General features: G+C 37.2%; 1 protein-coding gene across 3 annotated transcripts in view; it reads right to left on the reverse strand.

Moving 5' to 3' along the window:
• chchd6a (coiled-coil-helix-coiled-coil-helix domain containing 6a) overlaps window positions 1-16,465 on the reverse strand; it is a 133,685-nt gene that overhangs the window by 75,136 nt on the left and 42,084 nt on the right. For all 3 annotated transcript variants that reach the window (XM_056449708.1, XM_056449711.1, XM_056449709.1), the window contains one exon: window positions 13,502-13,585. In XM_056449708.1, the coding sequence (XP_056305683.1) occupies window positions 13,502-13,585 (84 nt within the window). The remainder of the gene's footprint in view (window positions 1-13,501; window positions 13,586-16,465) is intronic.

Raw genomic sequence — 16,465 nt, forward strand, 5'->3', positions numbered from 1 at the left:
AAATTTCCTACTGTAGATATATAAAAATGATATCATTAGTTGTGTGCATTCCTAAAATGTTTAAAAGGTGAATTTCTCAATACTGAGATTTTTTTTTTTAAGCGTCACACTCCAGATTTTTTTAAATATTTGCATCTCGGCCAAATTCTGTCCTAACCCAAAAAAACATACATCAATTGAAAGACCATTTATTCAGCTTTCATGTGATCTATGAATCTCAATTTCCAAAAACTGAGCTTTTGTAGCCCAGAGTCACATTTACATGTCTTACAAACTCCAAACTTTCCTAAACTTTATGTCCCAATTAAAGTAAGATCTTAATGAATTGCTAATGTAAATCTACCCTGCTGTTATAACAGTGTGTGCCAAGGATTGAGAATAACAAACAAAAATGTAATACTTCAAACTAATAAAATCACTGTCAACAATTCGGGTTCTGTTAGACTTAATCCACCTACAAATATGTAGGAGATGGTCTTCTCTTTAAACAGCAAAAAATGATCTGTTATATAAGAAAGGCATTGTTTATATCTTAAAAACCATGTCCAGACTTCCTCTGGGTGATTAACCGAAACAAGCAAGAAACATAAATATGAAAAATTGATAAGCTGAATAAGCAGACGTTTCTTCAGCGCATCAGCATTTACTTTTTGCATTACCATATGGAGATGCAACACAGCAAAAACGCATGCAAAAAAAAGTCCTAGTCTTGATTGTAATGCTGCTCCACCTCTCTGCTTCTCGCCATTACAGAGTCAATGAGCTATTACACCCCTGCAGCCCCTTACATCAGCGAACACCCAACACGGCATGAAAAATACACAAAAAAAGCATAATTCTGCTTAAGAGAAAAAAAATAATAATTTTAAATACTTTGAAGTAAATTAATTTAAGATATGCCAATGTTGGTGCCCCAGGCAAGAAAGGGCCAGATATCTGCCACTGGTCCAGGTGAAACCTGCCGCAGCCGGTTAGGGAATTTCTAGAAGGAGAGCTCCCGTTGACAGCACGTCAGCCTGGCTGCCAGGTTTTCAGGAGGATTATTATCTCGTACCCACGCTCAAGTGCTTCAAAGTGCTTTGCAACTAGTGACAAGGGAGAAAGAGAGCGAAGTAGGGGGGAGGCTGAAAAACGGTGGGGCAATAAAAAAAAAATCTTGTCTAGAGAGTGCAAGGCAGCTAAGAGCGGGACGCAGACATGACTGGAGAAGCTTTAGCGGGATTAGAGAGCGCTAGCGCTAATTCAAAACTGTGGTGGAATGCTGCTGTTTACAGCTTTTGCTTTCAGCGGCGCTAACTCACAGAAATTATGGATGTTAGGCGATTATGTGTGCAACCTTCAAAAAGATATGGGGGGGGGGGGGACGCCACGTTTGCGGCAATAAAAGCCATTCGCCACTTGCAGTGTGGAGAACGTTCCTGTGGTGGCTCGTCTGTGCTGTTGAGATAGACTTCTTCAGCTGCACCTGCCATTGAGGGGAAACAGGAGTAGCAGGATGGATTCGCCTTACCTCTAAGAGGTCTGTAATGAAGATACACCCCCTTCGAACCCATTCCCGAAATCCCCCCACCCTCTACAAAACCCCCTTCTGGGGTAACAGCAGTCTTGAGCAGACATGCCAACTGCCTGCATTATCCTACTCCCATGGTCTGACTGTGTCACACGGCAAGTAAAGCCTGACTGCAAACACTCTGTGCGCCTTTTATTGCCAGCTTCTGATCCCTTTGGCAAACGGCGCTTCCTTGTAATGAGGTAAATATAAATACTGGGGCATCTGACACACTGAGTTGATCCTATTTGCTATTAGACAGAAGATAGCTCATCTGTAACCTCAGTGCGTGCGAGATAGGGAGTGTGAATGTGCGTATGTGTGTGTATGGGTGGGAGGGGGGCTCCCAATGTAGAATGTTATTATGATGATCGCACAGTAATTAGCACTGGGTCGCCATTAATCCTCACAGCCTGTGTCTGCCCTGAGCCAGCGACGGAGATTGACACAATGTGGACCACCCCTTCGTGCCCTGACGGAATACTTGTGGCATAAATTTAGTTAACCACTTCCCTACTGGTTGTGCACCATCAATGGCATTTGGGGGGTATTGATTCTATAGCTGAATTTGAACGTAGGGGCAAAAAGGATGCAGAACTGAAATTGATATTTGCAAGCAAGGAAGTAGGATTACAATTACATAAAAGAAGGAAAACCGTGTTGGAAAGCAGAAGCCATTGACCACCATAGTATTTTTTTTGTCATTGTTCCTACTATGGATGTCATTGGTTGGTGGTTTCCAAATTCTTCAGAATTTCTTGTTTCTTGTTCAACAGAAGAAAGAAATTCATAAACATTTATGTAGACTATCCCTTATAGAGAAGCTAAATAGACGGGCAGAAGATACACAGAACAAAAAGACTGACCAATAGTGAGAAATGTAGATTGATAGGCAGACAGACGAGCTAAAATGTAAACTGACAGACAGACAAACTAGTTGGGCATTAAAAAAAACAAGTCCTATGAAATGACACTTATAATCAATGACTACGGCCCAATCCCAATTCTACCCTTAGCCCTTAGGGGAAGGGCTAGATACCCCTTGAAACTGAGATTTTTCAGGACCACACTCGAAACCAAGGGGTACAAACATTTACACGGAAGTAAGACATGCAAAAATTATAAAATTTTTTCATTATTACAAATTTCTCCAACAAAGAAACACACGTTTTAATACATTCATCACCAAAAAAAACGCTAAAACAAAAAAATCTATAATTCCTAATAACTCCTGTATAGCAGTCCCACAACATTCTGACACTCGATGACACTCCAATACCCTGTCAGAAAAGTCTAGTGGCTGGGAATGATCTTTTTACAGTGTCTGCTATAATTTTAATGTTGTTTTTGTGTGTTTACATTGATGAATATGGCCAGGGTGTAAATGCCCAGTACAGTTACGAGCTTATTGCCACATCATATCATTATGATAACATGATATCGCTGCCTTCAGGGATTTCCTGAAGACAAATACCAAATAAATAACGGAACTGGAATAAACTACAGCAGTCGTGATCAATCTCGTATGAAGAGATCGCGATGACATATGATGACATGTGCAGGTGTTGTAGTTCAATTCTTTGGGGTAAATTTTGAAGCCCTTCCCCTTTATACTCTGTTTTAAGGGCCAATGGGAAAGGTAAGGGAAAATGGGTAGGGGGACAAAGAGAAATTGGATGGGCCTATATCTGGAAACATGGAGGAGTGAAGGCTGGCTGCTATGATTCACCAAAACAAAGCAGTTCATAAGAGTCATTTGTTTGGACAACGCTTTATTAGACTAGATTTATTTTAATTAATTACAGGCTTATGGTATACTTATGTCTGCTGTAAATTAATCGATGAAACTGATTTTTATTTAACCACACTGGGTTAACAGTGCTGGGGTAGCAGATGGGGTGGCAATGCTTTTTCTCAGGTGTGGCAACAACCAACCCGTGCCACCCTAGTACGTCTGCCCCGATAGAGACTACTGTTACCTTGCAGGTATTGAAAGATACATTCACTCGTGCAGGCACAGAATATGCATTCTCATTTCAGATTCGGTGTGTTCAAATACAGCTTTTTGGTACAGATGGGACCAGGTGCAGCCAATTCGAGGCAACAACATAGTCAGTTAGCTCTTTAATGTCAGTTTGCTCTATGCTGAGCTTTAGACAGATAGACTGACCGACAGATGTTGGTCAAACTGCAAAATAGACCAACAGAAACAAATAGACAAATGTAGGGCTCCAACAACGAAATGATTAAAATCGATTACTAAAAGCGTTGGCAACGAATTTCATAATCGATTCGTCGTGCCGCACAACGCGGAGATGTTTGATTATTAAAAGTGAACGCACTATGCCTCTCTCGCGTATCCATCCTTTGAACTGTGAACTGGCTCTAACTTGGTCCTCTTTCACCCAACCAAGGGTCATTGGAAATATGTGCCCAGGGATACATTTTTGAGAATCGATAATTAAGAACCCAGGGGTACATTTTCTTGCAGTTTTTGTTTTCACAAATCCACTAGAGGCCGCTGTGTACATTTTTGACAATCTCAAATATATTACTGGAGCACATTTTCTCATATGTGACATTTCTTGTAAATCCACCAGAGACCGCTGTGTACATTTCTGTCAGTCTCAATGTCCTTCTTGTGCATGTGCGTGAGAGAAATGATATCGACTGACCCATCCACCCCCTTCCCTAAACCTAACCAATTGTGTTTTAAAAAGCAAAATAGAAAAGCCATAGCAGCCACGAGCTTCTACCACAATCCCACAGTGCTTTTTTTTACGCTTAATTTTACCTGGTTTCTGGAACTGCTCTTCACCGGACTCTAACCCCGGTCCACACTGCGGCCCCAAGTCTGACATTGTTTGTGGTGAGCTACCGAGCAAACCAGTCAAAGTCATTCATACAGAGGTAAGCAGTCAGCGGTATTGGACCGTAGCGTCCATTTTACACACAAAATGCAGCCATATGTACCCACAAGCACATATTTCTCGGTTCTCAAATATGCATCACTGGGCACATATCCTCAAATAACCCATATTGCTTTCTCATCTCTGCGTATATAAACTTACATGGGCCAGGGTAAAAAAATAAATAAATAAATCACTTCTCAGAATGCTTCACCCAAGCATGTGCTCTAATACCTTTGCACACAAGGACTTAGTTATCGTCCAGAGAAATATTGGTAACGTAGATTTAATATAAACGGACAAAATGGAAATGGTGCTTGGAAGTACTTAATAAATCTCCCTCCGTCTCAAAATGAAATGTGAATTAAGTCTGAAAGACAGTGAGGTGTAAATCTGCCGCATGCGAACAACGTTGACTGTACACCGTGGAACAAATCCTCTCTTTTGAGAAACACAGGCGTTAAATTATCAGCCCGGCAAAGCCACCATGGATGCCGTCCCAGTGTTAATATTTCCCTTTGCAATCCTTTTGTTTTCGCATCATAATGAAGCATGTACCCAAAACATTCATCTCCATCTCTTTCCCCCGAATCACTGGGCCCAAAGTGAATAAACAAAAAGGCAATTCTTCAAGCCAGTGAGTGAGCAACCCTCTTAGTACAGCTTATATGAACAAAGCAAGAGGAACTGAACAAAGTGAGGGAGTCAAATAGGGAGGAATTATCTCTCTAAAGCTGTCAAGGTGGCTGGGTTATTCTCTTGTTCTGAATGCAGGGTTTGACAGAGAGAATACAAATATTGCATCTAATGCCACTTTCTTCAGTCACTGAAAATAAAAACGACACCACGCATTATTATTAATGGAGGCACGGCCTTGTAATACATTTTGTTCCAAACACTGTATTCAGGCAAATTTGTTTGACGTTACTATGCAACTACATTATAATGTTCCCTTGACTGAGGTTCTTCAAATATTGCTGTGTTCTCTGGAAAATAAGGTGACTCAACTACGGTAATCAACCAAATTGATTTGGTGTTACTACACAACTAGGTTAAAATGTCTCACTGAGAGTCATTCTTTAAATATTGTGGTAAACTGCCAAAAATGCTTTTCCAAATTAGTTTTTTTGTCTTGTTTCTAGTCCAAACTTCTAAAAATTCTTAACTCAAGAAGCATTTTCTAGACAAGCAAAAAAATAATAATCATTTAAAGGGCACCTATGGTGAAAATTCTACTTTTCAAGCTGTTTGGACAGAAATGTGTATAGGTATAGACCATCATATTGGGGTGATTTAAATACACCCAGTCCATTTTTTTCAATTAGCAACATAAAAACGGAGGACCAATTGGAGCAGTTTTGAGACCTCGGCTGGCAGATAAACAATCACCACATGATCGCTCTCGTCAGTGCCATTGTTTGTAACTTTAGGTGGGTTTGCAAACACGCAGTCACAGAAGCTCCCTGTCATCTCAATTAGGTGCGGCTAGAAAGTGAGCGCGTTGCCTCGCGTGCGCATCCCTCCATTGGAAATAACGAACATCCCTTAGTTATAGCCCCAGTCAAAGTTAATCCAGTGTGCGTGGTTATTAGTCTCCGTGTTACAGCTCGGAGGTTTAAACTAGCACACAGTTGGCATAACTTTGTTTAGTTTCTGCAGTTTTGTTCTGTGCAGAAACACGGTGTTGAGAAGCCTTTATGATTAATTAACCGTGACAAAGCGCGGTTAATAGTGAAACCGGTTAATCATTATGATCTTTACAAAGATACAAATAATTTTGTAACTACCACTCTGACACATTCTGGCACATTAGGAATATTGATTCCTCAACAGTAGTCTCTGCTTGGTCTGTGTCTGAGTCGTACATGTACGGCTGAATGCTGGTCCTCACACTCATGTTGCTTCTCTCTGTCTGCCTGTCTGTTGCCATACACAAAGCTCTTGGCTCCGCCCCCTTGTTAAGTTGGGTGGGAATTCGAAACTAATTTTCATGTGAAAAACACACCCCTAAAACAACGACCTGTGTACACGCCCCCAAAATAAAACTTAACACATAATAAAATTTAACACATAATAAAAAATCTGAATTGTGTTTTGAACTGTACCTAGACTGGCACACTCAGAAGAATCATAATATTAATATTAAATCTTAAAAAAGGGGTAAACTAGGTGCCCTTTAAGTAATAATATGCCAAAATTAAGCAAGTTTTTCCTTAAACGTGGCATATACTGTATTGATTTAATAAGTTAAATTGTTCTCTGAAATCCACATAGTAGGTTTAAGGCTTCGGTAAGTTCAAAAAAATCTCCAGAAATGTTTCTAGTAGCTCATTTATTACTCCATAAAATACAGATAGAATCAGAAAGTCCATGATTGACAATATATGGTTTGTGTCGTGAATATTAATAAGCTCTGCCACTCATAGGCCCTGTTTACACTGCCAGTTAATTGTGACCCAATTCTGATTTTTTGCTCATCTGTGACACAGATTGGATCTGTTCTATAACTGTGTAAACACGAGAAAAAACGCATGCATTCGAATATTCAGAGATAGGTTTCAGGCCTCCTTCATATGTGGAAATAAATCAGATATAAATCGGATATGTGACATTGCAACTGTCATGTAAACGGGCAGAATGGATTTATTGAGGTGTTCCGTTTTGTACGTCATTAAACTTGCGACAATGTGGTACTTCTTCGCAGTTTAATGACGTAGAAGGAAGAGCGTGTGTGGAGACGCCGACGTAGTAAACAACAACAAAAACAACAGAGGAAACATGGAGGTGGAAAGTGGTCAGTGGTCGATGGCAGAAGTTACCTGCCTTCTTGCCCTGTTGGAAGATGAGTCCGCGCAGGACACCATATATAAATCACAGGCGCAAGCTGCAATGATGGCCCTTTACCTCCTCCTCTGCCTCAAAATCTATTTTAAAGTTAGGTGAACTTCGCATATTGCACAGAGCTAAAAGCAAGACAATTTCTTTCAAACTTGGCTAGTGTGGCGCAGATGCTAGAACCGCCTTTATGCATGCACAATGTCATGAATTGTATGGCAAGTGTAAACATTAAATGGATATGGGTCACGTATAAACAGACGTTAAAACAGACAATATTTTTTTATTAAAAAAATAAATCAGATATAGGCAACAAATCAGAAGACCTGACAGTGTAAACAGGGGCCCTTACAGATACACATACAGATAAAGAGAGAGAGAGAGAGAGAGAGAGAGAGGAGAGAGGAGAGAGAGAGAGAGAGAGAGAGAGAGAGAGAGAGAGAGAGAGAGAGAGAGAGAGAGAGAGAGAGCATGATGTACACTGAACACGGACAAATATAAACCCAATCAGAGTAACGTTAACCTATTTTTCTCATCAGATCTGTTGTGGAAAAGACTAAATTTCTATTACCGGTGCCATCCCCCATCCTATGCAATCCTCAAAACAGTCATATAGCGGTGCGTGACTGTCAGCTGACGCACTTCATAGTAATAAATACATGCTGTTTCCCAAACGGATTCTGTACACTTGATTTGAAACGGAGCGAAAGTCTGGGTTTTTGGTTTGTTTTTGAACAAACATGTACACGCAATAATAATAATAACAACAACATGTAAAGATGTCGATCTAAACAACTAATTTTGTCCTAAATGAGCATAAAAATTTCGAAAAGCAATCGAATGTTTTCATTATAACATTAGATGTGGGCATTTTTAAAGCGACACCTGTTATTTAATGCAATCAAACTAAAAATCTAAATAAATGAGAGATTCATTCAATACTCTTTAATCAGAATGTGTAAGTTATACAGTGAACAAAAGATTAATGAGATTTGATAACTTGATTCAATTTCTTTATAATAGCTATTCATTTTAATAAACTGAACTGTTTGCTAATTCATTTGCTGCTAATGTATACTATTTTTGGGGTTTTTTGGTAAATAATAACAATAAAATATATTGCTGACTGTTTAACTGTTTATTTACAATGAAACAGCTTCACATGAACATATTTATGTTTTTTTTTTTTTTTTTTTTGGGGGGGGGGGTCCTTTATTTTCACATCCCAATGTTGACAGGTATGATGAAAACATGACAGTTGAGCGAAGTGATTTGACACGATTCAGCAGTATACATGTGTTTGTTGAAACACACGTTTCAAATTTCACAATAAAAAACATTTTGCATCCTGAGGCAAGTTTGAAACATGCCTCGTGCTGTCGTTGCCCAGTAACGCACAATAAACAATTTGAGACTCATGTTTTCAAAATAAAAGTCCCACATACATAGTAAGTGAAATATTCACTTAAAATAACTAAGGGACTTTTTGAAATTGTTGCAAATTTATTAAAAATAAAAAACCTGAAAACTCACATGTACATTAGGTTATTCGCCCTTCTCCTCTGATGGCCAGCCAGCTCTAGCAAGAGTCCTGGTGGTTCCAAACATCTTCCACTTACGGATGATGGGGGCCACTGTGCTCATTGGAACTTTTACAGCAGCAGAAATGTTTCTGTAACCTTCCCCAGCCTTGTGGAACAATCCTGTCTCAGAGGTCTACAGACACTTCCTTTGTCTTCATGCTTGGTTTGTGCTTTGACATGCACTGTCAAACCTGGGACCTTATATAAAATCATGTCCAATCAACTGAATTTTCCACAGGTGAACTCCAATTAAGCTGCTGAAACATCTCAAGAATGATCAGTGGAAACAGAATGTACCTGAGCTCCATTTAGAGCTTCACGGCAAAGGCTGTGAATACTTACATACATGTTTTTTTTTTCAGGTTTTTTGTTTTTACCAAATTTGCAAAATTTCAAAAATCTTTTTTTACATTGTCATTATGGGGTATTGTGTGTAGAATTTTGAGGAAATAAATTAATTTAATCCATTTTGGAATAAGGCTGTAACATAAGAAAAAACGGGGGGAAAGTGAAGCGCTATGAATACTTTCCGGATGCACTGTATGAATAGTGTTCTCTAAATGTCGACGTCAGCTGCTCGTCGGGTCCGGATGAATGACCTAAAGTAGGCATCCATGCAAATGCAGAGAGCATGGCCTGTGAGTCTTGTCACAGTTTGTTTTGTCCTCTGATTGGGCCGTTGTTCACTGGAGTTTTACACTCGTGGACTTTATATGAGAACGAGGAAACAGTATGCCCATCTCCATATACTGATCTTTTATTATTCTACTATGCCTTGGTATACCTAGATTTTCACCTTTAAAACAAGCAAAATAATCTGCCAATGGGGAACTCAAAATAATTTTATTTTTAGTTTAGACAAGAATATTTAGTTTACCCCTTTGTCAGATTATTTTGCTTGTTTTAAAGAAAAACTCACTTAATTTTGGCATTTTAATACTTAATAAAACAAGACCATATGTTTTGCTTTTCTAGAAAATTCTTCTTGATTTAAGAATTTTTTAATATTTTGACAAGAAAAATCTCCATGCAAGAATATGACTGAGCAGTATTTAAAGAATCTCTTAAAATGACATGCTTAGCCTGTGTTTAATAACAAAAACTGTTTGACTGCAGTGGCCGAGCCAATTTATTTCCCAAAACGTACAGCAAATATTTGAAATGAGGTGACTCGAGCACTGTAGTCAAGCCCGTTTAGCGTTACTACACAAGAACCTGACAATGTTTATTCATTAAGGATTCTTCACATATTGCTTTGCCATCTGGAAAATTATATGACTGAACCACTGTCAATAACCATGTTTCATTTGATCATTACTAAGCAACTAGGTCATAATGTTTCTTTGACTGAAGTTCCTCAAATACTGCCTTGCATCCTGGGAAATTGTGACTCAGGATTTAATCTAACTAATGTATTCAACCGAACACATCTGACATTATTAGCAACTAGGTTACAAAATAAGACAATATAAAGAATGCTGGAAACCGGTAACATCCATAGTTAAATTTTTTTCAAAATAGCTTCTTTTGTGTTCAAGTGCAGAATGAGTAAATAATGACAGAACATTCATTTTTAGGTGAAAAATCCCTCCAAGCAAAATAATTTGTTGTTTATAGGCATCTTGGTTATAATGTCAGATGACATTCATTCTTTAAAAATGCCTGTGCATTCCAGAAAATAAGATGACTCATATTTTTACAATGCTTTTTTTCCTCAGAATAGTATTTTTTACATTTAAAAACAGGGATTTTAAAACATTATAACCATGAACCAAACCAACCAGCTACAAGGAGAATTCATAACATCACAAAGAAATACACTACCTGACAAATGTCTTGTCGCCTATCCCAGTTTTAGGAGCAAAAAATAATAACTTGTTGATCATTTGGTATCAGATGTGTCTTATATGAAAGGCAAAAGCCTCTAGATTACACTTATTTTACCAAAATAAAATATGATCATGCCTTGATTTTTAATTATTTAATTAGGACAGTAAGGTTTGACTTTGCTTAGACAAAAGTCTTGTCATGTAACAGAAATAATGTCCAGTATAGAATATAAAGTATATTCAGTATAGAATATAAAGTCTTGGTGTAATAATTAATATTGTGTTTGACTCCCATGAGCTTGGACGACTGCATCCATACAAAGTTTCAGGAACTTTGATGTGGAGACTGAAGTATGAGAAGGAGCGCTATCCTGCTAAAGAATTTGCCCTCTCCTGTGTTTTGTAATGTAATGGGCAACGCAAATGTCTTGATACCTCAGGCTGCTGATGTTGCCATTCACTCTGCTGATCTCTCACACGCCCCCATACTGAATGTAACAAACCATGATTTTTCCTTCACCAAACTTGACTGATTTCTGTGAGAATCTTGGGTATGCGTGTAGGTCCCAATAGTTTAAAGAATAGACAAAGTATTTGTGATGATTGGGATGAAGTTCAACAGATGATTCATCAGAAAAAAAATAAAATAAAATAAAATAAATCGACCTTCTGCCACATTTCCAAATAATCAACTAGAAATCAAGTTATTATTTGTTGCTTTAACAACTGGGATTGACGACAACAGTTTTGTCAGGTAATGTGTATATAAATCATATATTGAATTAATATGAACAGATGCTTTCCACCAAAGCATATTGAATCAATTAATAACCTCAGACCTGTTGTGAGCTCTGATAAAAAGGGTTTATCAGTTATTTAAATTCCCAATGGAGAAAATGAAGCCAGTTTTCACTTTCAGGAATTATTTAGTAAAATTCTGTTGACTCTATCTATAAAAATTTGTAATAAATAATACAGGTTTAGGACGACGCGGTGGCACAGTGGGCAACACTGACGCATCACAGAAAGGTCACTGGTTCGAGCCTCAGCTGGGTCAGTTGCCATTTCTGTGTGGAGTTTGCATGTTCTTCCCGTGTTTGTGTGGGTTTACTCAGGGTTCTCCGGTTTCACCCCCAAGTCCAAAAGACATGCGGTACAGGTGAATTGGTAAGCTAAATTATTCGTATTATATATGTGACTGTGTATGGGTGTTTCCCAGTGATGGGTTGAAGCTGTAAGGGCATCTGCGTAAAACATTTGCTTGATAAGTTGGCGGTTCATTCCGCTGTAGCGACCCCAGATTAATAAAGGGACTAAGCCAAAAAAATGAATGAATGAATAAATAATATTGGTTTAACAGTAAACAGCAAAGTCGCAACGTTTCTTCATGAAATATTCAAAATCCTCTTTCTCATTCTGGAAAACAACATGACTGAACAGCCAAATATATTTAGCATTTCTTCAGCTGTGGTTCTTCAAATATTGCTGTGAATTCTGGGAAACAAAGCAACCACCGTAGACAATCACATTTATGTACGTAAATCAGTCAAACCAAACTCGTCTGATGTTACTAAGCAACTAGGCTATGACGTTTTTCCCATCAGAGTTTCTTCAAACACTGCTTTGCATTCTGGGAAATAAGCTGACTCCACCATCACACCCAACCAAAAATTCATTACACAAGTAGGTTATAACATTTCTCGTTTGGTGGTTGTTCAAATTCCTGCTTTGCATTCTGGGAAATAAGGAAAAACTCAACCACGTGCAAAAAAAAAGCTTTTTTATGGACACCCACTTTCATACACTGTTACACGCTGGGCCGCTTTCCTACAGCATGTTGCTGAAGAGGGGAAAGAAGCAAATCTCACTTTTTGCCTTCTGCATGCGGTTGATAAGACCTCAGAGAGAGAGAGAAAGAGAGCGAGGGAAAAATGGATGAGGGAGGGCAAGAGAGAGAGAAAACGAAAGAGAAGGGGGGGACTGAAGAAAATCACAAATCTTGGAGAGCGACTCTGACTTCATTTGCCAATAGCTGAATGGTTTCGAGGCTTTGGCTAAAGCACTTTCTGCACCATTGCCCCTCGCCGCGCAGAGCAAGCCCTTTCCATTTAACGTAACTTTATTCATTTTTATTTTTTTTTACACCAATGGGGGTCAATCAAGGTGTGAACCAAGCGGATAAAGGCAGTCGGCGTTGTTGCCCATCCAATTGGAGCCAATGCACTTCAGATTCCCACTTCAGTGCAGTATGAACCATTATGATCTCTGTCCAGTCGTTTACAGAGGATAGATGGCTGAAGGTAGGGCAGTGGAAAATGGCCCTGCTTGAGCATTATCCATCTCTGAAAGCGGCTAAACGCGGCAGCTGAGGATAACCGGTGCTTTCATCCTCAAATACTGTCGTAATGAGAATTGTGTACAAACAGAGGCGTCTTCTGCAACTATAGCCTTTGCGTGAAGTGGAAAAAAACTGACAGCAGCTTGGAAACAAGTTCTTAACCACCCACTGATCCGGAGTTTCCTTATGCACACCTTTCTTTAAGGCTCTGGCGTCATAACTTTTATTTCTTGAAAATGTCAGGGACTGGCTGTGAAAATTATACGGGAGGAAGAAACTTAAAAGCCAGACATTTCAAAAGCTTTCTGAGAAATTGCACAGACGCTGTATTATTTTATTTGACAATTTACACACTCGAGGCAATGATATCTTGCGAGCCTTTTCATCAGCATTTAGAATGTTTTAAAAATATGGTGAAATTGATAAAGGATGAAAAAATATATAAATAAATCACCAACCTTCTTCTCTAGCTGTGTGATTTGTTCTTGGTAAAAAGCCTCCAACGCCTTCAGCTCTGCCTCCTTCTTGTCCAGCTGTTTCCCCTGGAATTAAATAAATGAAGAGTTATGTGGCGTCCATTTGCTTGTCTTGACAAATTTGAGGTTTATTGCAAACAATATATATTTCTGTAAAAAAACATGAATACTAAAATCATTTTAATACTTCTAGCAAACAAAACGAAAAATCTTGTAAAGAAACTTTAAAAAAATAATTGAGGAGTAAACTAGCCAAAACCATGCAAACCAAGCCAAAAATAAAATTGCAAAGAAAAATTTATTAAAATTAAATAAATAAATAAAATAAAAAAATAAAATACTTGCATTAAAATAAAAAAAATAAAAAATAAATATAATAAAAATGATTTATTCTGATAATTACATTCTATCTATTTCTAAAATAATAATAATAATAATAAATAAACTATGAACAAAAAAATTGGGGAAAGAGTCACACCTGAAACTTGTCTATAGCACTTGTTCACTGCTGCTCTTATAGTTGTGTAAATTGCTTCCTTGTCCTCATTTGTAAGTCGCTTTGGATAAAAGCGTCTGCTAAATGACTAAATGTAAATGTAAAGCCAAAAATAGTAAAGTTAAATAAAAATTAAATAAAAATTGTGATAAACAAAAAAAACATTACAGGTAAAAACTAAATTTTTAAATTTTAAAAATAAATTATAAAAATGTTATAATCTGATTATTACATTCTGACTGTAACAACTATTTGTAAAAATAAATATATAAATAAATAAACTACGAAAAAAATAGAGAAAGATGTTTAAAGCCAAAATTAAAATAGTAAAGTAAAATTAAATTAAATTAAATTAAAAACTAAATAAATAAAATTAAAAATGCTTGCATTACAAGTAAAAAATGTATAAATAAATTTAATAAAAATTATATATTCTGATGATTACATTGTTTTTTGTGTCAAATAAGTTTTATTGAAGACACAGATTCAAAAAGAAAAAGATTCTCTGTTTTAAACATTTTGATAATTACATTCTGATTGTAACAACTATTTGTAATAAATAAATAAATAATGAACAAAAAAATTGGCTTTAAAGCCAAAAATTAAAAAAAATTTAAAAATATATCTTTTAATTTAAAGCCAAATATAAAATAAAATAAAAACATAAAATAAAATTGTAATTAAAAATTAAACAAATAAATAAAATTAAATTAAATAAAAATTAAATTAAATTTAAAAATAAAATAAATAAATAAATAAATAAATAAAATGAAAAAAAAAAAAACTAAATCAACAATAAAAATTTGAGAAAGATGTTTAAAGCCAAAATTAAAATAGTAAAGTTAAATAAAAATGTAATTTAAATATAAATAAAATAAAAAATAATATGCATTACACCTAAAAAATAATGGGTCTACAGAAAAAAAAAACTAAAAAACTACTGGCCTGACATTGTTAAAAGAATTATTGTTGAGCCCAAGGCCGTTAATGACCGCCTACCTCACAAACAAACCTGTGGCAAAGCAGAAAGTGACACACTTCCCAAACTCAAGCCCTGTGATGTAGTTGGTGACATTAATTTCAAAAACATTTTCTATCATAAGGCTTATAAGCTTAGGACAAAGTCCAACTGTCATCTTTGGAAATTTCACTGTTTGTTGGCGTTTCTTAAAGCCTCGTCAAGGTTTTCAGATTTTTGGGCAGCGAATTAACAAACGCTTTCAGCAACATATGTCCCGACTGGTCCAAAACTGTTGACCATCCTCAAGAGAGACCGGACGGATGACGCTCCACAGCACAGCTTCACTCAAACAGAATGGAGCAAAAGCTCTTAAAACCGTTCTGCCGATTCTGCCAGAGACTTTAGGAAATGGACAGCTGGTGTAAGATTTTCAGCCCTCGAAAAAAAAACCATTGAGAAGGATTTACAGCACAAAGGGATTCCGAAAATAAACAGAGAAAGTGAGGACACAAGGCAATGGCACGCACAAGTTTGTAGGTGATTTTGTCCATGCTTGAGACACTCAAACAGGTGAGCACAAACTGGATGGTTGGCACGGAGTCAATAGGCACAGCACAACACACACACAAAAATAAAAAGGATTGACTTCCTGAGATGATATGGATTCCTTGTGAGCACGCAAACATCTGGGCCATTGAAAATCCAAAGCAGATATCACCTTTTTTACCCATCCTAAAGTCTGTAAGACTTTTGGAGAAACACTGTGCCAGAAACAATCCAGTTAGAAGGCTATTCCATGGATTTACCATAAATTTACTTCAGTACCAGAAACTGCACCTTGGTTTTGTGGCAGGACTGGGAGATATACAGTTAAAGACAAAATTATTAGCCTTCCTGTGGAATTTTTTTTCTTTTTAAAACACTTACCAAATGACGTTAAGAGAGTAATAACATTTTCACAGTATAGACTATTTTCACATTTCCGGGTTTCTTAGAGAAGCAGAAGTCGTCATAGTTGTGTAAACTTAGAGTGCAGTGGATGGGAGAGAATAGCAAATACATTTTGTACAATCCTACTTGCTGAAATAATGACGGCAATGATGACGGCATGACGGTGTTATCAAGACTTTCAGAAAAAGGATAAAAATAACATGAGACTGACAGTGGCAGCCATTGGGCGACCGCAGACGCAAGTCAAAAGTGGGGTTGGGGGTTTGATGTCGCAGATGTCATTAAAGAGGGGGGGGGTCTGGTGAGCCCCTAATAATGAATCTGGGGGCCCCTAAACGCCCTGGGCTTTTGAATAATAACAAAGTGTGGTCAAAAAAACTGAGTTATATTCAACACCTATCCTATGTCCCATATGGTCCAAAACATAAGGTGGACAAATCTAAGTTTGTTTATGTTTTTTTAAAGCAAATATAAATACGCATATAATAAATAATACTGCTAATAATAATAACATTATACAAAGACAAGTTGTCGTGAA

The sequence above is a fragment of the Danio aesculapii genome, chromosome 23 (assembly GCF_903798145.1).
Source record: "Danio aesculapii chromosome 23, fDanAes4.1, whole genome shotgun sequence".
NCBI classification, from domain to species: Eukaryota; Metazoa; Chordata; class Actinopteri; order Cypriniformes; family Danionidae; genus Danio; species Danio aesculapii.